This window comes from Garra rufa, chromosome 24, assembly GCF_049309525.1.
Source record: "Garra rufa chromosome 24, GarRuf1.0, whole genome shotgun sequence".
Lineage (NCBI taxonomy): Eukaryota > Metazoa > Chordata > Actinopteri > Cypriniformes > Cyprinidae > Garra > Garra rufa.
In genome coordinates this window covers 20,942,323-20,966,486 of record NC_133384.1, presented here as the reverse complement: position 1 = coordinate 20,966,486, position 24,164 = coordinate 20,942,323, and the positions used below count along the sequence as shown (strand labels likewise).

The window sequence follows — 24,164 nt, the reverse complement described above, 5'->3', positions numbered from 1 at the left end:
GACCCTATTTAACTGGCAGATTGCAAGATGGTGGGCCACATTAAGGTGACCGAAACCCTGTGACAGGATGTTGTCCAGACGAAGGCCAAATGATCCTTTCTATCATCGCAAGAGAAGTTGGTCATTCCAAAATCTGTGATTTCTCGAATATTGCAGGTTTACAATGACACTAACTCATTCAAGTTTCCCAAAAAGGCTGGTCATTTACGCAAGACAAAAGCAGGAAAAGACAGGATGATGCAGAGACTTTAATGAGGAATTGGTTCAGCACTGCAGCTGGAATTGCTTGCCAGTCCAGTACTGAACAGTGTAAGGATCTGTCTCAGCGTGTTTACGAGACATCCGACTGAAAGCGCATTCTGCAGTGACCAAGTCTCTAATCAGCTGAAAGTATCGAAAGGCTAAGATCACCTTTGCTGAAGAGCATGTAATGTGGAAAGAGTAGAACTGCTCTAAAGTTCACTTTAGTTCAGCATCAAACTGAGGAAAGACAGAAGCCCAAATGCGTAAAGAAGTCAGTGAAAGCTGGAGGAGGAAGTGTCATGGTTTGGGTGATGTTTTGTGCAGCAGGAGTTGGGTCTCATAGAGCATTATGGCAGAGTGAATGCAAATGTTAATCAGAATCTCCTTCAGCAACATGCAGTTCCTTCCCTACAGGCTGCAATTTTTAGGCAAGACAATGCCTCGTCACACTGCAAAACAGACTAAGTAGTACTTTAAGGCTAAGAACATTGAAATAATTAAATGGCTGACCCATAGTTCTGAACTAAACCCAAATCCTAAATCCTTGGTGTCAAAGTTATGACTAAGAAACCCACAGTTACAAAACTCTGGAAGAAAGCTGAAGAAGAGTGGACCAAAATCACACCAGCACACAACCAAAGATGTGCAAGGGCCTCTACACTTCCTACTTCCTACTAATTTCTGACAGCTGCATCCCTCAGAATTTTTAGTTGTAATTTTCTTTCGTGCTACGTTGATTACTGTTCTCTAATTTCAATCACTGTGTTTTTTGCAAAATAAAGTTTCGTTGAAATGCCTCGAATATATTGTCAAACATGTTGTGATATACTCACAGCGAATATTCCTTCAAACTATTCTTTCTTTTGAGCGATGAAGATTAACAAAAGTAATAGGGTATTATATGCATTCAGTTATGATATTCATATGATATTGAGTGCTAAGCACTGTTCTTTATTCTTTTTCCAGGCTGCAAAGGGATGTGGGATATTATTGCTTGCTGGCCATCAGCCAAAGTTGGGGAACATGTGGTTATTCCTTGTCCAAATTACTTCAGACACTTCTCTGATCATCATGAGGGTAAGTTGAAATCACTATTGAAAACCTGTGATGAACTTCAGATGAAGGCATTAAGCAACAGCTGCAACTCTTGAAGAAAAGTGCAGAATGTCTTTTGTCATTTTGTCAGTCTCAGTCATGGACTGTCACGGACTGTCACATCACTGTAAAACTAAAGGTTTTGAGGCACTTTAGTGTCTGAAGTTGTTCAGAAACTAATCTGAAACTCCCACATACTCACTGGAGTAGTTTCTTTGATATTAGACTTCTCAAGGCAAAGTGATGAGCTTGGGAAAACGATAACTCTAAAATAAGCCCTTAATTGTCAGAAAGTAAAACAAAACCAATTTTCCCCCTCTAGCAAACAGCATTTTAATGTTATGTAGTCATCAATGTACAAGTTGCTAAAAACATGAATAACATGTTTGCAGAATGCAGTAGGGCTGGTGATTGTGGGTTATATTTTACATGCAGAACCGCTGCTTTGAGTGGATGGAATGGCTAATTCATTAGAAGGCAAATCAGCCCCATTGATTGAGTGTGTACTGCTATTAGGTCACACCTGTTTATCTGTTAATTCTGTCTTGGTCACATCACAACAGAAGCTATTAATTAAACTCATTACAAGTCTGGCAGCATACCAAGTTAAACAGACTTACATTAATCTGTTATACAAAGGATGCCTTAGTGCAAAGTTCTGTCAATTTATGTTTATTATTTTAAATTATATTGATTATATCTATTTTATAATTGGGTTTCTATGGAAGCCTGTTTCCTCCTCTGAATAAAACATTTTAAAAAGCTAATTGCGACTTTTTATCTCACAATTCAGATTTTTTTTCTCGCAGTTCAGACTTTATTCTCAGAATTGCATGATATAAATTCACAATTGCAAGTTATAAAGTCAGAATTGTCAGAAATGAACTTGCAATTGTGATTTAATAACATGAATTGCAATTGTGACTCAACATTTTTTTCACAATTCTGAGAAAAAAGTCAGAATTTCGAGAAAAAAAGTGAGAATCGAGATATATGACTTTATTTCTCACAATTGCAAGTTTATATTACGCAATTCTAACTTTATAACTTGCAACCGTGAGTGTATATCACACAATTCTGAGAAAAAGTCAATATTGTGACTTTATAACTCGCAACTGGGAGTTTATATCTTACAATTATGAGAAAAAATGTCAGAACTGCAAAAAAGAAAAGTCACAATTACGAGATATAAACTCAAATTTGCGCAATTTAGATTTTATTTCTCACAATTGCGAGTTTATATCACGCAATTCTGTGGAAAAAGTAAGAATTGTGAGTTTTTATCTTGCAATTCGGACTTTATAACTCACAACTGCAAGTTTATATCTAACATTTCTGAGAAAAAAGTCAGTATTGTGATTTTTTATCTTGCAATTCTGACTTTATAACTCGTAACTGCGAGTTTATATCTAACAATTCTGAGAAAAAAAGTCAGAATTGCAAGAAAATTTGTGAAAAATGGTGAACTTAATACATTTCTCCCAGATGTCTATTCCATTCAGTCTTTTTTAAAATTTTTGAATTTTTTTTTTCATTTGATGCACTTTTAATTATTGTAGGAGATATGCATATCTGTTCTTTTTAAAATTTCTTTCTATTTTATACCTACCATGTTGTTTGTCATAGGCTACACAAGTCTGAGAACATTTTTTCATAGTTATAATTTGTAAAGGCAAAAGAAAAGCATTTCATTTATACCAGTAGCCTCAGACTTTTGAACCCCACTGTAAATGTAAACTGCTCCTTCATAGTAGCTTAACTGTTGAAGACACTAGGTAACATTCATCAAAATCTGAAATGTTGTAGATACGTCTAGGTTTGGAAAAAATGTCCATCCTTAATGCAGAATGTGCTTCAGGTACAATCTAATAGAAACCAATGTCGATTCCATATAATGGAAACACAGCCTCAGTGTTGGAGGATGTGAAGTGTTTCTGAAGTGGCTGAAAAAGAGAGCACATCTGCTTCTAGGAGCTTTGGGTTTCAGGCAATTATTTCTGAACATACTGAACACTTTAGGAATGACCAGCTGTGAGAATGTAAGTTAGATTTTGTCATTTTTCTTTGAAATGTCTTTTTTTTTTTTCTTTTTTTTTCAACTGCTCATTCATGCAGCAGCTAGTTATGTGAAACCGTGGATGATTCTGCTTCTAGTGGTCTGGACAGAAGATACAGCCCCTTTGTTTAGCACAGAGGTTTAAAATTACTGCAGTGTGAGAGAGTTTTCACGCCAGCGACATTTCGAGGCTAAAAGAACATTGGAGAAATGAGTCTGAAAGTGTCGTGAAGATGAAGAGCCAGTGCTGATGACTCAAACATAAATATGAGTTGTTAGCAACCAAGAGACAAAAAAACAGAGTGGTACTTCTCTAGGAAATGGACACTTTTATCTCTCAGAGGCCGCTTTTTATTAAATCAAACATTTCTTTTTTCCTTTGTTAGATGAAGGTCACTTTAATGAAGGTCACCTAATTTTTTGATAGCTTTTCAAATGTCTTTTATTGATTTTATTCTTCCCTGACATAAATTTTTTTTTTTTTTTTTTACTTCAAATCCAAACAAAAATTTAAAGGTGACATATGAAAATCAGATTTTTTCCATGTTTATGTAAACAAGTCACCGGTGCATCTACCAATCCAGAAAACATAAACAAAGAACAACCAAGTAACTGTTTTGGTAAGCCTTTCTTTGCAAGCATGTGAAAAAACAAGCTGCTCAGATTTTGCTCCCCCCGTGAAATAGAAAGGGGATCTTATTATAATATTACTGCCCCTTTAATCTGCACATTTCTACACACGGTTTCGCCAATTTTTTTCGCAAGCGACAAAGGTGTACCAGTTCTAAAGCCATGGCAAAAGTTTAAGCAAAGCATGTTAACTGTTCTGACGTTGGCAAAGAACACTATTCAGAGTCCCAGCCTCAGAGGAGACAAGACAGCATATGATTTATTGATTTATGTATTGTATATGACGCTGCTGCCACACAGATCTAATATAAACATGTGATTACTTTCCCAGCTGTTTACCTTCACAGACATACATGACAGGTTTTGTAAGTCATGTGTTTTTAACATAAACTTGTGTATTTGACGGTTTAAGCGCAATAAGACTTGAAAGAGAAGATTTGTACTTAGTGTAGTACTCGCATGCCGTGCTTTCTGTGCGCATGCTTCGGATGTGTGCTCAGAAAACAGTGTGTTTCTGCTTCCACTCAAAATAGCCATTTTCAAAATGATATAATAAATGATCTGTGGGGTGTTTTGAGCTGAATCCTCACAGACACATTGCTCATACGATGCTCAGAACATCACTGCTAAATCTCTACAAACCAGGCTGAGATGGTAGCTCTGTTCTTTTTCATTTATCTGAGCTCTGTTGCTTAAAAAAAGCACCAGAGGGGCTTCAGTATTTGGCTGTGGGGAGTCATATAAGCTACGGATTGCATGACTGATCTACTTTCAGTGAAAGATCAATGAATATGATTACATTTATATTCAGCACTCAAATGTGGCCACCTTCACACTCGGCTGCATACGAAACAAGCAGCTTTGCTAGATGATTGAATGAAGTAACACTTTGTGATATATACAATCCACAGACACTAAAAAAAACCCAGTGACATACTGTGGCTCATTAATCAAACATTCATTAATTATGCACTCCTGAAAGGACTGAATGACATAACAAGAGTGAGACTAAAGCCTTTACTTTAATTAAACAATGAGGTTGAGCACCTCCATGAATACTTGAGTAATACATCTTACAAACAGAAACAGACAATGGCTGTTTTGTACAGAGCCTTGTGAAAGACTTTATTTCACATTTTGTTATGTTGCTACCTTATGTTAAACTGCTTTAAATTACTTTTTTCCACATCAGTCTACACTCCATAGACCATAGTGGCAAAGCAAAACTGGTTCTTAACATCTTTGCAGATTAAAAATAAAAAACTTAAATAATTCCTTTGCATAAGTATTCATACCCTTATCTGGGACAGTTGAAATTCAGCTCAGGAGCATTCATATTGCTTGTAGATGTTACTACACTTTGCATGAAGTTAACCTGTGGCAAAATCATTTAAATGGGCATGATTTGGAAAGGCACAAATGTCTTGAAAGGTCTAACAGCTGAAAATGCATATGAGAGCAAAACCCTAGCCATGAGGTTGAAAAAGATCTGCATGTAGATATCACACACAGGATTGCATCAAGCCACACATCTGGGGAAGAGTTCAGAAAAAAATCTGCTGCATTGAAGGTTCACTGAAGCATGTAGTCTCCATTATCCTTAATGGAAGAAGTTTGAAACGACCAGGACTCTTCCTAGAGCTGGCCTCCTGGCCAAACTGAGCAATTGAGGGAGACTGGCTTTGGTTAGACTGGTGACTAAAAACCTGATGGTCACTGTAGTTGATCTTCATGATCATATGTGGCTTTATGGTGGTGTGGCAAGACTCTCCTCAGTGAAGACACAAGAAAACACACTTGGAATTAGCACCTAAAGCACCTAAAGGACCCTCAGACTGTGAGAAACAAGATTCCCAGGTCTAATGAACCTCAATTCCAAGTATTTTATTTGGAGGAAACCAGACACTGCTTATCACTCACAGAGTACCATCCCAAAAGTAAAGTGTGCTGGTAGCAGCCTCATGCTATAAGACTTTTTTTCAGTGGCAGGGACTGAGGGACACATCACCAAAATACTGAACCTCAGACTGGGCAGAAAGTCCACCTTCCAACAGGGCAATGACTCTAAGCACACAGCAAGAGTGGCTTATGGACAACTCTGTGAATGTCCTTAAGTGGCCCAGCCAGAGCCTGGGCTTGAACCCAATCAAACATTTCTGGAGAAGCCTTAAAATGTCTGCCAAACCCCATCCAAGCTGACAGAGCTTAAGAGATGAAGAGGTGAGGAGAAGAATGGCAGATAATTGCCAAATGTTGATGTGCAAATCTTGTTGCATCATACCAAAAAGACTTGAGGCTGTAAAGGTGCTTGAGCTAAGTACTGATTTACTCAGAATACTTGAATACTTATGCAATGTAGTTATTTATATAAATTTATGAAGTTCTCACAATTCCCACTGATGTGGGGAAAAAAAGTTTTTTAAACAGTTTAACATTAGGCAGGAACATAACAAAACATGATAAAATGTATACTTTCGCAAGGCACTGTATAGAGAGAAAAACAGTTGAGAAAAACTGCTTGATATATCAAGCAGTTTTTCTCAACTGTTTTTCTCTCTATACAGTGCCTTGCGAAAGTTAGTTAACATTAAGTTAGTTAACATTAGTTAATACATTTTTAAATAGTTAATAAATGTATTGTTCATTATACATTCATGTTAGTTAATACATTAAATAATGTTAACAAATGACACCTTATTGTAAAGTGTCGCCAATTTATTTTTCAGAATTTAATCAGGTTTAATTACTGTATGAATGTGAGGTGAGGTGAATGTCAGTGCAACGAAGGTTAAGGAAGGTCAATGCAGCATTAAATCTTTTCATCATATTTATTATATCCAAATTTCAGATTCTACTCAGGTGGTGTGCAGACTTATTTTCCACTTCCTGTGAGGTGATATATTATTTTCTATGACATTTTCAGTGTCTTTTGAAATGAAGCTTCCCTATGATTGGAAAGCTTGATATAGTCGAACATCCTGTAAAGATCATTTCAAATGGCACTATTGCAAATTAAACACACTGTACTGCTGCTGCTGGTGAAATACGATTCAGGAGCGATTTCTTTTTCTTAAGTCCCACACATTTCTGATGGATTCAGTTAAAGCATACAAGCACAGTCCAATGCTCTCTCTGAATGGGAAAGGATAGATTATGCTTTTCAGAATGAGAAAAGTCTGTTCGTAGTTCAATACCAAGGATTAATGTAGCATTCTGGATTTGCTTCATGGGATCTCTGTGGCTTATGACAAAGCCCATGGTCCACTGGAATAATGTGTGAAGATGGATATATTGCATGTGGGTGTTTGCACACGTTGATAAATGTGAGAGGGTTGGCGTCAACCTTACATGACAAACAAAGCTTACACTAAAAGCCAAGAGTAAACATCCCCTTCAATAAATTTGCACAAGCTTTCAGGTGCTGGTTTATGTTTAAGTAACATGTTTATAAATACAGTGTATTAAATTTCAGATTTTAAAACATGTCTTTCTGATAATCACAACAATATGCATATCAGATGAGCCGGGAGTAGCATCAGGTATTAGATAGATTTGTTTATTGCGAGTGAAAAAGAATCTTAATCCTGCTTGATACCTTTCATTATTAATGTTATAATTTATTCAAATCAAAATGTTTTTTTGTGAGGGTAATAATTACTGCAAGTGTCTCAGATGATTCAGATGTACTGTTGGATTATGGGAATGAGATTTTCCATCTAAAAGAAGAAACAAGCATGCATGTCAAGCACCTAGAAGTCGAAAGTCAACTGGATTTCAAACAGGTGAAAGCTTTCAAATTGTTTTAGACGGGATAATTTAACGTTTTATTATTATGTATGGATTATCTGATCAGCGCTTTACACTCTTTCAAAAGAAAAATTGATCCAGAACATTTCTTGGCTGTTCTGACAATGTTCTGTCAGTTTGTCTCCTGATTATTTGCAGTTTGCTTACAAGATTTTAAAAGAGAAAGATAATTAAATGCATTGTACAGTATTATATATATATATATTTTTTACCAAACTTTGTTTCCTAATTTTTTTTACAACCATTTCATAATTTGTATCATTCTGCTTGTGGTATTTCCAACAGCAAGTATAATGGCAGATGCCCAAATACACTATAAATTTATAATACTGTTTCTGTGTCACAGAATGTAATTTTAAGGGTTTTTAGGCAAGAATGTACTTGTTAAGACTTAAAATATGCAATTTGTTAATAAAGATAACATCTATTTGAAAATTTGCTTCGATCTTTTCGAAGGTTGTGAGCTCCAGGGCGTCAGCGGCCATTTAGCGCTCATGAACCTGGCGAGAGCAGCCTTACCTCAGCCAGAATTTACGGCTCTCTATAGTGGATAAAAATGAGCAATAATTTGTTTTGGGTAAATCTAACAGGCAGTCTTTGTTCTCATTAAAAATGAGCAATAATGAAAACGTAAACAATAAGCAATAGCTAGCTAGGCAATAAGCAATAGCTAGCTAGGTTAGCATAACGATAGCTATCGCCGTCAGTCCATTACCGTAAGCTAATAACGTGAAACTGTATTGTTAAGTTATTTTTCTCGCTGATGATCTGATATGAACAAGATAATAAATTTAACCAATTAAAAGAACAAAGGGATGAAGTGAAAACTTAAAATTGCCGTCAGTTCATTTGTTGCAATTATACTGTTACCAGAGACACTGCTGTTACCGCGCTGTCTTCGAAAGGCGGAAGTAATGAGACATGGTTTCCGGTTTGGTCATGTGACGTTCGGCATAAAGCCTATATACAATTGCTTACACCTTTGAAAAATGCAATATCGCCCCCCAGTGGCTGATTTCTTTCAAATTTCTCATAGACCTTTGGGGCCGTGAGTTCCGTTGTGATCGATCTACGTTAAAGGGATAGTTCACCCAAAAATGAAAATTTGATGTTTATCTGCTTACCCCCAATGCATCCAAGATGTAGGTGACTTTGTTTCCTCAGAAAAAAACAAACGAAGATTTTTAATGAAAACCGGTGCAGTCTGCCAGCCTTATCATGGAAGTGGATGGGCACCAAACCTTTAAAAGTAAACAAAAACATGCACAGACAAATCCAAATTACACCCTGCGGCTCGTGATGATACATGGATGTCTTAAGACACGAAACGATCGGTTTTTGCGAGAAACTGAACAGTATTTATATCATTTTTTACCTTTGATACACAGCCACGTCCATCTGTCCTGAGCACGAGTTTGGCATCAGTCACGTCACATGTGCACGCGCTCTAGCGTAGAATACACAAACACCGGAAGCTATCTGTCGTGTGTATACGACACTCATTGTTTACACAGTGCACAGAGATTGTGGGTATAGCGGCTATTCAAAATGGTAATTACTTGCGCTTATCCTGATTGTTCAAACCGATTTAAAGCTAAAAGATTACGTTTGCTTGCGCAAACTCATCCGGGACTTTTCACTGATTTCCCCTTACGGCGTTTGCGTATTCTACGCTAGAGCGCGTGCACATGTGACAAGACTGATGATAAACTCGTGCTCATGACAGATGGACGTGGCTGTGTATCAAAGGTAAAAAATGATATAAATACTGTTCAGTTTCTCGCAAAAAACGATCGTTTCGTGTCTTAAGACATCAATGTATCATCACGAGCCGCAGGGTGTAATTTGGATTTGTCTGTGCATGTTTTTGTTTACTTTTAAAGGTTTGGTGCCCATCCACTTCCATGATAAGGCTGGCAGACTGCACCGGTTTTCATTAAAAATCTTCGTTTGTGTTTTTCTGAGGAAACAAAGTAACCTACATCTTGGATGCATTGGGGGTAAGCAGATAAACATCAAATTTTCATTTTTGGGTGAACTATCCCTTTAAGCTTTGTCTAATAGGTGCTCAAAGTTCATCAGCCTATGGCGGACATGTTTTTTGAGATGTGCAAATGTCCTTTTAGACGTTTGTGCACTTTGGACCACGACTGTGTGTATCACTTTTTATAGGACAAATGTTTGTGTAGTTATGGCTGTTATGTTTATAGCGCCACCAAGTGGCAAAGCTCTGCAACTTTTTTATGTGACCTCAGATTGAGCTCTTACATATGTGATATGAGTTTAGCAAAGATATCTCATTCCGTTCAAAAGTTATAGCCATTTTAGTAAAAGCAGCCATGCCCCTTTCAAAAGTTTTGGCATCCCTTTGTGACAGAGAGTCAAAAGTAACATTTTATTTTATTTTTTATTTTTGATAATTATTGATATTCACTTTCCAGAGAATCTTTCTGCACTGGTTTGCACTGGTTGAAACCTGAAAAAAGTAGGTTTTTCAAAAAATGAAAAAATTACCCAAAAATTTCACCCAGAGATGAATCAGTTTTACGTGATGATTGCTGATCCTTGGCCATTCTAACAATTACAATATGCTTTCAGCGCTACGCGCTTGAACCCCTAATAAATAGTCATTTTTAATAATAGTATTTAATATTGGGGAAATAGTGTTTGTGTTTGTGATGGTGATCCATCTATCTAGATCAGTTAGGTACACTTCAACAGTAAAATATAATGCATGTATGTCACAAAACTTTCCAAATCTACAGGAACCATCAACTACCTCAAAACAATTACCTGCATTTGTTAAGTCTACAATCTGCCCTTAGTTTCTATCCTGTATCTTACAATTGCTTCACTTTTGATCTGTTAGGCTGCTGTTTTATGCTTATTTTATTGCCAACTAGGTGAACCGTATAATTGTCAGTAACAGAGTCATTTTAATTGATGTTAATCACAAGTAATTGTTAAAACGTATTAATCATTTCGATAATCATTGCAGAGTTGATTAATTTTTCATTAATTTAATGTTGGTGCCTTCCGTCAATTAATTTATTTCCTAATGAGCCATGCAACCAGTCAATTTGCAGACACAGAAACCTTCACGTTCCAGAGAAATTATGCTTTTGTAGCTCTGAAACTGACATACTGAAACTGTATTACTTACCATTATTGACTTTTTATGGTGCCTCTCCCAAATGATGAATGCACAGATCAATACACATTAAATGAACAATAAAACAGCTTATTAGAGCAACAAAATATAACAAGACTAAATATTGTCTTTGATTAATTATATGGGATGTAATACATAATTTTCTTAATTAATGTCTAGAGTAAGAGGTTTTAGAAACAGAGAAATTGTGCATGTTTCATAATTAATCTTTCTTCACTGAACATAGATGTTGTTGTTGTTGTTTTATTTTTTTGATATTGACAGTGCAGATTTATGTTGTTTACCCTGTGCTTCCCAGAGTAACCCAGGGGCTAAAACTAGACAAAACAATAGCCAATTAATTTTTAACAAGTACATCGAAAAGCGAATATTTTGTCATTTCTCTTGTCCCCTTCAGATATAGTGTGATATGCAACACACATTACAATTTTAGTGGGGAAAAAAGTTTTTTTCAGCATTTGGAAAACTGTACCTGTACCTGCAAGTATGATTCATTCAGGAGCAGACATCATTGTTATACAGTTGGAGGTCACTTCCTGCCGGGGCAGGCACAGGTCTTTGTGCGTAGATTTGACGCATTCAAGTTGTTTCTGCTGGCATTTGTTACTTTGGAAAGTAATTTTTTGGATTTTGAAAGTGTATTTCCACTTCACTTGTATAGCTCTATTCAGTCTACATTTTGTTATGAAACAGCTTCTTTCAGCATTCACATAACAAGCACGCTGAAGAAAACCCACATGGGAACTCATTCACCTACAGGCTTTTTAATTCAAAACTGAGTGAAATTGATTGGCTTGTTTCAGATCAATACATGACATTGTAACATGGGACCCGCTATGAATGCGCTGAGGAGGAACTAAGTGTCCTTCCTCCTGAAGTATACATCATATTTTTCAAACTCTGTGGACCGTAAGACAATGCTCTCACTAAATGAATCATCCTTGTGGGATACCTACACCTAGTCCTTGAATGCCCCCCTTATTCTTATACAAAAGGCTAATCTTTTCCTGTGTGTATTCCTGTGTGTATTTAGTGCAGTAAGATTCATTCTAATCAATCAGTTTTTTAATAAATGGTTCTCTCTCATACTGTCCAGTTAATTGATTCATCCTAAACAGTGTTCTGTCACATGTAGAATTGGCAAACCAAATTCAATCCAATGAATCAGTTCATCTGATATGGTTCTCTCTTTTGTATGTGGAGTTGGAAAGTCTGATTCATTGTAGTTAATCTAATGAAAAGAATCTGTTCACGTTAAATGGTTCTCTCACATACTCTATGTAACGTTGCAAAGATGTAGAATTGGTAAGACAGATTAATTTGAATGAATCAGATCATCTTAAATATCTCTCTCTCTCTCATACTGTATGTTGAGTTGGACAGTCTGATTCACTCTCGTGAATCAATTAATTCAAATTATCTTTTTAAATGTAAAATTGAAAAGTCAGATTCGTTCTAATAAATCAGTTCATCTTAAATGTTTTTCTCTCTCTCGTTCTGTACTGTATGTAGAGTTAGACAGTCTGATTCATTGTACTGAATCAATTCTAAACAATTCTCTCTCAAATCTAGAATTGGCAAGTCAGATACATTCTAACAAATAAGTTTATCTTAAATGTTTCTCATTCTCTCTCATACTGTACTATATGGACAGTCTTATTCATTCTAGTGAATCGATTCATTCTAAACAATTCTCTCTCTGGATTGGCAAGCCAGATTCATTCAAACGAATCAGTTCTTCTTAAATGTTTCTCCATCTCTCTCATACTGTACTGTACGGACAGTCTGATTCATTATTAGTGAATCAATTCATTCTAAACATTTCTCAAATGTAGAAATGGGAAGTCAAAAAAACACATTTTTTTGACTTCAAATGTTTATATTTCAGTGTGTTTATTGACTGAAATTTACTAGCAGTTTCTCAGTGAAAATTGTTTCTACACCAAATTTATTTTATTTATATAGCTTTCTCAACACTGAGTAAATCCTATGACCCGAATTGAGTAGCTTTTCTACTCTAAGCATCTCCATAATTCATTGCTCATATTTGTATACAGCACAGAACAAAACAATGCACTCAATAAGCCACAGTGCTCAGCTGGGTCTCTTTGTGCATTGATCGGATGCAGAGTTTTGCATTCAGTGGGACATTGTGCATTGAGAAAGGCCAAGAAACACCTCAGTGAGAGGGGTGATGTGGTTTGTATTTCTCTAGTTCAGAAAGCCATTTCACTTTAATTGTATGGACACACTCCAGGATGCCAGCCCTCAGAGCTCACTGCGCTTAAAGCCAAGAGTGTAATAAACAAATGCAGCTTCTAAATACAGCAGCCAGTGTTTGTATCTTGAGGTTAATGACCTTTTCAATTTTCACACAGGTAACCTCTCAAAGACCTGCACTGCTGACGGCTGGACCGAGATGGACCCGATGGAAATCGCAATACATTGTGGCTATAATCTGAATGGCACTGCAGATGACGTAAGTACAAATTACACTATGGTATATTATCTTTATATTAGTTAACAAAATGCAGGTTTTCACTGTGATTGTACAGTTTAGAATGTGATTTGAAAGCATCATTCATGCTAAATATCTTAGGAAAGTTTCAACTCCACTGGCATTATACTGTACAACACTGAAATGCTCCGACTCTTGACGTACTGAACTTTTAGCTCACAGAATGCGATCGTTCTCATGTCATATTGAGTGTTTCTAACCCAAAAGCCCAAGCTTTAACATTCACCCGTTTTCAGTCAAACTTTTCCAGACAGCCTTTTATTGCCTAGAGCAAATGAACAAGTCCAAACATAATAGTTCCTTTATTTAGCGTTGCACATCGGTGTCAGCCTTTGGATGCATTTGTAAACACACTAATAATCCATCACTGAAGCAGGTATTATATAACTCGAAACACCTTGATCTTTTGAGCAGAGTGTAGTTAAGTGAAGAGCAAATGACCTTTGGCCTTTGATGAAAGCTTTCTCAGCGTGTGTTTGCATCAACAGCACGCACGGTCTTCAGACCCACTGGGAATACAGTATGTGGGCCTGGGACTTAAAAGGAATTTGATGTTTTTGTTGATGAGCGTCTGATGTTGCCATGTTCAGGTTTTTATATTCAACTTTGGTCAAAGACTATAGAGGGGGTTATTTGAATACGCTCTACGCAGGTGAGTCTTTTAGCAAAGCTCTGCGTGGGAGAGATAGCGCATTACCCATTCTTACCACACAAAAAAAAAAATAGCCTTGAGTAAAGAAACATTCTTTTCAGACATCAGGATACCATAAATGGACAAAGAAGTCAGGGCACTGAGTCATAGTCAGATACCGTGGTTATTTTGTTTTTGGACTGTAGTGTTTATGAAGGTTTTGAATGCATGTTTTGAGCACTGCCGTCATAGAGCAGTATGCTGTTAAAAATCATTTATAGGTAGATTTATGCATAAAGATTACATTAATAGGATGATATGTTAGAAAGCATGTTTAATGATGTTTGAAGTTCATGATAACATACCGATCACACTGTATAAAAGTCTAAAGTTGTTACTTTTTTATGTTTTTGAAAAAAGTCATCAGTGGTCGCCAAAGCTGAATTTATATGATCAAAAATAAAATAAAACATGATTCTTCTGAAATCAATTTTAGTATGCTGATTTGCTCCTTAAGAAATGTGTTCTAATTAATATCACAGTTGAAAACAGTTTGATGAATAGAAAGTTTAAAAGAACAGTATTTATTTAAAAGATTGAATCTTTTGTAACAGTAAACGTCTTTTCAATGTAATGTGTCCTTGCTGAATAAAAGTATTAATTTTTTCTTTTAAAAAAGACAATCTTGGCCTTAAACCAACAGTAGTGTAATTTAAAGATTCAAGAAGAGTGAAATGGTTCAATCCTATTTGAAATAGTAAACATGTATTCTTTATTTTTTTTATTTGGCAGGATAGTTTCTTTAGGTCAGTGAAGATCGGCTACACCATCGGACACAGTGTTTCTCTCATTTCTCTCACCACCGCCATTGTAATACTTTGTATATTCAGGTAAGAAATTTTATATTTGCAGGCCGATAGGTTCTTACTTAATCTGATATAATCTAGTGCTGTCAAATCAATTAATCGTGATCCAAATACAAAATATTTACATAATATATGTGTGTGTGTGTGTGTACTGTGTATATTTATGTACATGTGTATATTTTTGAGAAATATTTACATGTATATATTCATATTTATATATTATTTATATTTAATACAGTGTCTTGCAAAAGTATTCAAACCCCTATTTTTTCACATTTTGTTATGTTGCTGCCTTATGTTAAACTGATTCCATTGCATAAGTATTCATACCCTTATCAGCTGAAATGTATCTCAGGTGCATTTATATTGCTTGTAGATGTTATTACACTTTGAGTGGAGTTAACCTGTGGCAAATTCAAATGAATGGGTATGCTTCAGAAATCCTCAACCTTCCCCAGCTCCACCTGTATAGATCTGTTATGGGGTGATTAATGTTATATATGGTGGTTATTGTCCGTGGAGGTATTGAGTCGGTACTTGGATCTATTCCATCAAGACCAAACACATTAACATTGCCATGTATATTACCATGCTAAACTCTCAGAGAGTTGTCATGAAAAAAATGATTCTAACATGTATTTGCTGGTGCAGGGGTAAATTAAGTTCTTTGCATTAATGGTTTTGCATTTTTCTAGATAAGTCATGTTTATGCTATCGTACTTGCTTTAACTAGTTTTAAAGCCCTATCCAAAGCAATTATTTTTTTAGGAAAATTACTTCCTGTCTAACTGACAACTCTTTGAAATGAACTGACAGTGAAGTAATTACATTTACTTCTTTCTTTTTTTTTAAACAAACGCATGAACACGGTCAAAGAACAGGGTACAAATACAATGTACAAGAGCTTGAAACTAACTCTCTATTTTTCTTTTTTTAATAGTGAGATTTAAATGTAGCGTGGAACACAGCTGTGGGTATTAAAATGTATAAATATGTAATATATAAATATATATTTTGAAATAATAATTTAAAATGTTTAATAGAGTGTATTCAAATGTTTTTAGCCACAAAAATGCTATTTTACTATACACATTTTGTTTTACAGTAATTTTGTTTTTTTGCTGTCAAATACTGGGCACAGTTGGAGTCCTACGAATGTTTCACATTAAAGGTTGTCATTTTGATTAGGTTAATGGCTTTAAACACAGAAAACAGAGCTTCATGCGTGGTTGTAACCAACCCCAGAATCTCCATGGGGCGTCATGGAGCGAGTCACTGAATCACTGAAGCTGTCGAGGATTAAACAGCAAACAACATGCATCCGTTTTGACACTACAGTGATTGATGTAGCTCACCAGAGGCAAATCGGTCTGCTAATGACAGAGATATGAGCTTTCTTACATGTATATTCCAACACACACATTTCATCTTGGCCAAATAAGACTTGCATCTAACTACCATCAAAGAAAATAATCATTCCAGTGTGTATTAGTGATCACTTATAAACCCAGTAGTCATACTCTAAAGCATAAACACGGTTTAAAATCCTTTAAATGGCACCAAATTAGCATTCAAATGCTGTAGGCAATATCATTTATGTATCAATTAAAGGATTAGTTCACTAGAGTTATTTACTCACCCCCATGTCATCCAAGATGTTCATGTCTTTCTTTCTTTCTTTAGTCGAAAAGAAATGACAGTTTTTGAGGAAAACATTGCAGGATCTTTCTCCATATAGTGGACTTTAATGGGGATCAATGGGTTGAAGGTCCAAATTGCAGTTTCAACGCAGCTTCAAAAGACTCTACACAATCCCAGCCAAGGAATAAGGGCCTTATCTACCATTTTTTAAAAAAAATTTTATATAATAAATACTTTTTAACCACAAATGCTCAAATTGAAGTCCACTATGTGGAGATAAAACCTGGAATGTTTTCCTCAAAAACAAAAAACAAAAAAGTAATTACTTTTCAACTGAATCCTTTAAACAATGCATGCATGCATTTGTGGATCAGACTATTTGTGATGTTCTTCTGGTGGATGATTTATTATTGGCACAATGTGGTGACATGCTTATTATAGTATCTGCTAAGGATGTAACTTACTCATAATTACCCATAACATACGTTCCTATTAATAAATGTAATATTAGTTAAATCAGACAAGGTAAGATTCCCCTAGGCTTAATTGACCCCCCACCTTAATTTTTTATCTTGACTGTAGATGGGGAAAAAAAAATCTCATCTCATCACTTTTGATGAATCGCTATGCTATTTTTAATTTTGTAATTTAATCTAAATGTGAACATTTGTGCGATTTAATCAGTTGAAATAGTTTTGAGGTTAATTGATCTATTTTTCTGTCTCTGTTAAATAGTGATCTATGACATTATATTATATTGACTATCAGAGTTTTTAATACTTATTAATAAAGGTTATTGGTCAGTATTTCCATGAATTACATAGATAACATTTTAGATATATTCTGTTTTCATTAAGACCTATAGGCTAATTGATAATGGTAATTAAATATATAAGTATTCATATGCCTGTATGTTAGTCATAGAATAATTTTACTTTTCAGATAAATCTAATTTAAAATAGAATAGTTGATTTAGTATTTTACATTAATTACACTTAATACAGTTGAGGTCAAAAGTTTACATACACCTTGCAGAATCTGCGAAATGTTAATTATTTAAATATAAAAATGTCCCTGTTCAAAAGTTTACATACACTTGATTCTTAATACTGTGTTGCCTGAATGATCCACAGCTGTGTTATTTTGTTTAGTGATTGTTTTAGTTGATTTTGTTTAGTTGTTCAGGAGTACCTTGTTTGTCCTGTTGTTCTTCAGAAAAAAACCTTCAGGTCCCACAAATACTTTGGTTTTTCAGCATTTTTGTATATTTGAAGCCTTTCAAACAATGACTGTATGATTTTGACATACATCTTTTTACACTGAGGACCACTGAGGGGGACTCATATGCAACTATTACAGAAGGTTCATACGCATTAAAGGATTAGTTCACTTTCATAACAACAATGCACAGATAATGTCCTCACCCCCGTGTCATCCAAGATGTTCATGTCTTTCTTTCCTCAGTCGTAAAGAAATGATGTTTTTTTGAGGAAAACATTTCAGGATTTCTCTCTATATAATGGATATGTATGGTGCCCTGAAGTTTTAACTTCTAAAAAGCAATTTAAATGCAGCTTCAAAAGGTTCTAAACTATCCCAGCCGAGGAGGAAGGGTCTTATCTAGTGAAACGATCAGTTATTTTCGAAAACAAATTGACAGTTTATATACTTTTTAATCTCAAATGCTCGTCTTGTCTCGTCTTTGCGCAGCGCATGCGAAGTCTGTGTGATTCGGGTAAATACAGTTAGGGTATGTCGAAAAACTCCCATCTCGTTTTTCTTCCCTAACTTCAAAATCACCTTAGATCGCTGCAAAAGTACCGACATAGTGTTTACAAAGTGAACATACAAAGAAACTCAAACGCCCTTTACAAAAAAAAAGGTAAAAACAGCATTGCAGGACGATTTTGACATTGAAGACATAAACGAGATGGGAATTTTTCGACATCCCCTAACTGCATTGACCCGGATTATATTGACTACACATGCACTGCGCAGAGATGAGACAAGATGAGCATTTGAGGTTAAAGAGTATATAAATTGTCAATTTGTTTCGAAAATAACCGATCGTTTCGCTAGACAAGACCCTTCCTCCTCACCTGGGATAATTTAGAGCCTTTTGAAGCTGCATTTAAAATGCATTTCGGAAGTTCAAACTTCGGGGCGCCATACATATCCATTGTAAAGAGAGAAATCCTGAAATGTTTTCCTCAAAAAAACATAATTGCTTTACGACTGAAGAAAGAAAGACATGAACATCTTGGATGACAAGGGGTGAGTCCTTTAAGAGCCATTTTAATTTGAAGATTAGGGTAAATTTTACTTATGTTGTCTTCTGGGAAACATGTAAGTATCTTCTGAAGGGTAGTACTAAATAAAAAAAAAAGATATTTAGGCTAAAAAGAAAAATTTGCACATCTTCATTCTGTTCAAAAGTTTTCACCCCCGGGTTTTAATGCATCGTGTTTCCTTCTGGAGCATCAGTAAGCGTTTGAACTTTCTGTAATAGTTGCATACACTTGTTACAATTTAAAAGTAAATGCACATTCATCTTCCTCTACAGTATTTGACTTATTTACCAAACGCATAAGAGGATGACCTATAAAAGTGCATAAGTTTTGCTGTAAACTTGCACAGCGTCAATCCTCTCTGGAGCATGCTGAGGTTAAGTGCTTCGCTCAAGGGCACAAATGTGATAGTTCACAGCTCTCTCCTTGTGATTACCAACTCTAAGCTCAACCACATCCCACCCATGCTGTCATTTCCATCAGTAATAAGTTTCATGTGTCACCACCAGTATGGCAGAGCAGCTCTACTCCTCGATAAAGCTGCTCATGTTGAGCTCTTCAGCAATGTAATCAGTCCTAATCCTGTCTATTAACACTATCTGCACTCGAGCTGCAGGCTTAAGCAGTCTTAACTGAGAGGATATCAGTCTGATGTGGGATTTCAGTGACTGACAGGGGCTGAAGACCTGATCGCACCTCAGGTTATTATTGCCGGTTTGAACACTTGCTCCCACTCCGATGAATGACTCAGGTCACAAGTTGGTGGAGAAACAGTCTGCGGTCTAATTAAATTGTGCCTTTACCAAGAAACACTAGGTAAAAAATTCTGTAGTGTCTAAATCTGTCAGCGGTATGTCAAGGTGATCCTGCAGATGGCCAAGCACTAGAGACGCAACATAGGCCTGTAAAATCATGCTGATAGTGTCAGATCACAGCATGTGAAATGAGCAAAGCGGAGACGACATGCCTGTGTATGAGTGCTAGGTTAAAGGAAACAGGGATTTGACCTTTAACTCAAAAGATGTACTTATAGTCAGTTCGGGAAAATTGTAATGGTATGCAGTGTGATTCGCAACTTATATAAAACTCCAAAAGCTGTATTTTAATGAATCCTATTTGTAAATGGGTTCAGTCAAAGTTAAGATCTTTATAAAGCATCTGTTACATGCTGATGATTAATTAAGACTCAGCAAGCAAAACTCTACTGTGATGCTCTTGCAAACAAAGTCAGTGGAGTAATTAGTATTGAATCTAAAACATTCGTTTGAAAAAACAATGACAGAATTGTTTTTCTTGTGTTGTTTTTTGGATTATTGCCATCACAGTAATAAATTAGACTTATAATTGACAAAATACAGTTGAAGTTAAGAGTTTGCATACACCTTGCAGATATTTTAACAAAATGTGAATGCATGTAATTTTGTTATTTAGTACTGACCTGAATAAGATATTTCACATAAAAGATGTTTACATATACAAGAGAAATAATAGTTTAATTTATAAAAATTACCCTGTTCAAAAGTTTACATACACTTGATTCTTAATGCTGGGTTGTTACCTGAATTACACTGTTGTGTTTTTGTTTGTTTGTTTGTTTGTTTAGTGCTAGTTTTTCATGAGTCCCTTGTTTGTCCTGAACAGTTAAACTGTCCGCTGTTTTTCAGAAAAATCCTTCAGGTCACACAAATTCTTTGGTTTTTCTGCACTTTTGTGTATTTGAACCTTAACAGCAATGACTGTATGATTTCGAGATCTATCTTTTCACACTGAGGACAACTGAGGAACTCATATGCAACTATTACAGAATTTTTTAACCCTCACTGATGCTTCAGAATGAAAAACAACACATTAAGAGCTGGGGGGTCAAAACTTTTGAACAGAATGTGTAGATTTTTTGTTATTTTGCCTTAATATCATATTTTTGTTCGTTTAGTACTGCCCTTCAGAACCTACAGAAGATTTAGCAGAAGGCAAAATAAGTCAAATTTACCCTGATCTTCAAATTCAAAAAGTTTTTACCCCTCAGCTCTTTTATGTGAAATATTTTATTCAGGTCAGTACTAAATAAAAAATACCATGCATTTTGTATGATCCCTCTTATTTGTTGAATCAACTTAAAATAATTTGTTAATTGGCTGCCTCATCATTTTAAGTTCAGTTAACTCAAAAAAGTTTAGTCTACTTAAAATGTTAAGTTGTACTATGTGACAACTTAAAATTTTAAGTTGAATCAACTCAAAAAGCTAAGGCAGCCAGGTAACTTACCCAGCTTTTATCTTATCCAAGTTTAACAAACCAAACCTTTTGTTAAGTCAACTCAAATATCTAGGTTGTCACTTAGTACAATTTAACATTTCAAGTTGACTAAACTTATTTGAGCTGAATGAATTTTCAATGCTCTTAATGCATTGCATTTCCTTCGGAAGCATCAGTGAGCCTTCTATAATAGTTGCATATGAGTCCCTCCGTTGCCCTCAGTGTGAAAAGATTAATCTCAAAATCATACAGTTATTTTTATAAATTCAACTGTTATTTTTTCCCTTGTGGACTATATGTAAACATCTTATGTGAAATATCTTATTCAGGACAGTACTAAATAAAAAAATACCATGCATTTTGTATGATCCCTCTTATTTCGGTAAAACAAATTCACATTTTGCAGAATCTGCCAGGTGTATGTAAACTTTTGACTTTTAAATTGCAATGATATTTCACAGTATTCTGTTTTCTTGAATGCCAAACTCCAATGTATTAGTCATAACTTTATATCTTTCAGACTTATAAGTGACTTAAAGGAATTTATTTAGATTATTACAAGCAATCTATCTGCAAAAAGTGCTGCAAGATTTTTTTTATGATTATTTTGTATTGTCTTGGTATAAACTAACAATCCCTACAGCATGACAACTGTGTCAGCATTTGAGAGTATTACTGTAAAACACACTGTAGAATATAAATCTTTTCTTTGCACCAGAGCACAGAGAGAACCCTGTGTTTAAACAAAGTGTCAGCTCATTTAACTAGTGTGAGTCTGGACATTATAAACAAAAGACATCATGTTCAGGGTGTTCTGAGATATCAGAGTCTCTCTGTTTTTTAAAAACACTTGCATTTTGAATAAAGCAGCTGTGGATGTCTTTTAAAAATATAGTTCACACATTAAAATTATGCCAGTGTTAACTCACTCTCATGTTGCTCCAAACCTGTATAACTTCCTTTCTTCTACAGAGTAGATTCAGTTTTTGGACTGCCTGCCATAGCTAGATAATATTAAATAAGCATGTTGAACATTAAACGAGCAGCTACCTTGAATTTTAAATCAGATTTTGTGAATTCCCATGTTTGCCGTGAGTAGAAATGCGTGTGAAATGGACTACAACACAATGCAACAAATTATCTGTTTAACGAACCCCTTACATGGACCAGAAAGCTCAATTAGGATTTCATTTGTAGTGTAATTAGCTGTCATTTTTTCCGTTATTAGTTCCAAGGACAGAGTGTAATTAGGGGGCAGGGGACTTCTCAATCAGGCTTAACATATTTTACGATTCAGACCGTGAGCGTGGCTGATTGTATTCCTTGTATTCCCTCAGGAAACTCCACTGCACGCGGAACTACATCCACATACACCTGTTTGTGTCCTTCATTTTGAAAGCCATCGCGGTCTTCGTCAAAGATGCGGTGCTCTATGATCTTAATCAAGAGTCTGACAACTGCTCCACTGGCTCTGTAAGTTTATTATTGCACAGTCTGTTTGTTTAATCTTTAATAATTCCCTCACGAGTCTGTAATAGTTTCAGTTAGCAAACCATGTGACATCCACACGCAGCAAACCAAGTATTTATCTAGCAGTGTTAGTAATCAGCATAAATATATTCTGTCCCAGCTGATCATGTTTACATTTTTTTTTTTACTCACTGGTCTTGGGCCTCTCAACTGTTATGTCTGCTGCTAAACATCCATGGGCATAACTTCACACTCGCTGGTGAATTCACTGCTGTGGGTGACCTCTGTTTGAACCAGCTTGCCAAAATGCTTGTTCCAGTCATTCAGGATGGCATGTACTCCCACTGTTATAGTTGTATCCCCTCAAGCTACCTCAATTTCACAGATTTTTTTTTTTTCACAACATTGCAAAATCATAAGATGTGAATTTTGGGTCATTTTTTGACAGCGCCACAGGGTATTTTGTTTGTGCTATTTGCACTACAAGCTTACGTATACTGGTTTACTAGTGTCCCACCAATATTCTTGATGAGTTTAACCAGTAACACTTCCAGGAACCACACAAGGACCAAAGCTTGACTAGTCTCATCAGCTAGGTTTTGCTTAAACCACTACCATACAAGCACCAACCAACCAACCAACAGAAATGCATTAAGGTAGATAAAAGATTGACAGTGACAGCATTAAAATTAGCTCATGCAAGTAAAACTAGTAAAAGCAGGTAAAAGAGTTACAGTGACTAAAATAAAATTAGACTATACATGTAAAACATCCAAACTAGTAAATAGCAGGAAAAGAGTGACAGTGACAACTTTAAAATTAAACCACGCAAGTGAAACATCCAAACTAGTAAAACTAGTAAAAAGCAGTTAGAAGAGTGACAGTGACTAAATTAAAATTAGACCATACAAGTAAATTTTCCAAACTAGTAGAACTAGTTAAAAGCAGTTAGAAGAGTGACAGTGACTAAATTAAAATTAGACCATACAAGTGAAACTTTCAAACTGGTAAAACTGAGTGACTGACTAAATGATAATTAGCCCACACAAGTAAAACATCTGAAGTAGTAAAACTAGCAAAACGCTGGTAAGAGTTACAGTGACAAAATGAAAATTAGACCACGCAAGTTAAACATCCAAACTAGTAAAAAAGCAGGTTAAAAAACGACAGGGACTAAACTGAAATTAGACCATATAAGTCAAATTTCTGAACTAGTAAAAAGCAGGTAAAAGAGTGAGTGACTGAATTAAAATAAAACCAAACAAGTAAAACATCCAAACTATTAAAACTAGTAAAAAGCAGGCGAAACAGTGACTAAATTACAATTAGACCATGCATACATTAAAATTGGATCATGCAATTAAAACATCCAAACTAGTAAAATTAGTAAAAAGCTGGTAAAAAATAGACAATGACTAAATTAAAATTAGGCTATACAAATGAAACTTTCAAACTAGTAAAAAGCAGGTAAAAGAGTGACTGTGACTAAAT

At 35.4% G+C, this 24,164-nt stretch overlaps 1 protein-coding gene across 1 annotated transcript in view; it reads left to right on the top strand.

Moving 5' to 3' along the window:
• vipr1b (vasoactive intestinal peptide receptor 1b) overlaps positions 1–24,164 on the top strand; it is a 76,319-nt gene that overhangs the window by 31,309 nt on the left and 20,846 nt on the right. The window contains exons 3-6 of the mRNA XM_073830455.1: positions 1,210–1,320; positions 13,382–13,482; positions 14,945–15,042; positions 22,541–22,676. Of these exons, the coding sequence (XP_073686556.1) occupies positions 1,210–1,320; positions 13,382–13,482; positions 14,945–15,042; positions 22,541–22,676 (446 nt within the window). The remainder of the gene's footprint in view (positions 1–1,209; positions 1,321–13,381; positions 13,483–14,944; positions 15,043–22,540; positions 22,677–24,164) is intronic.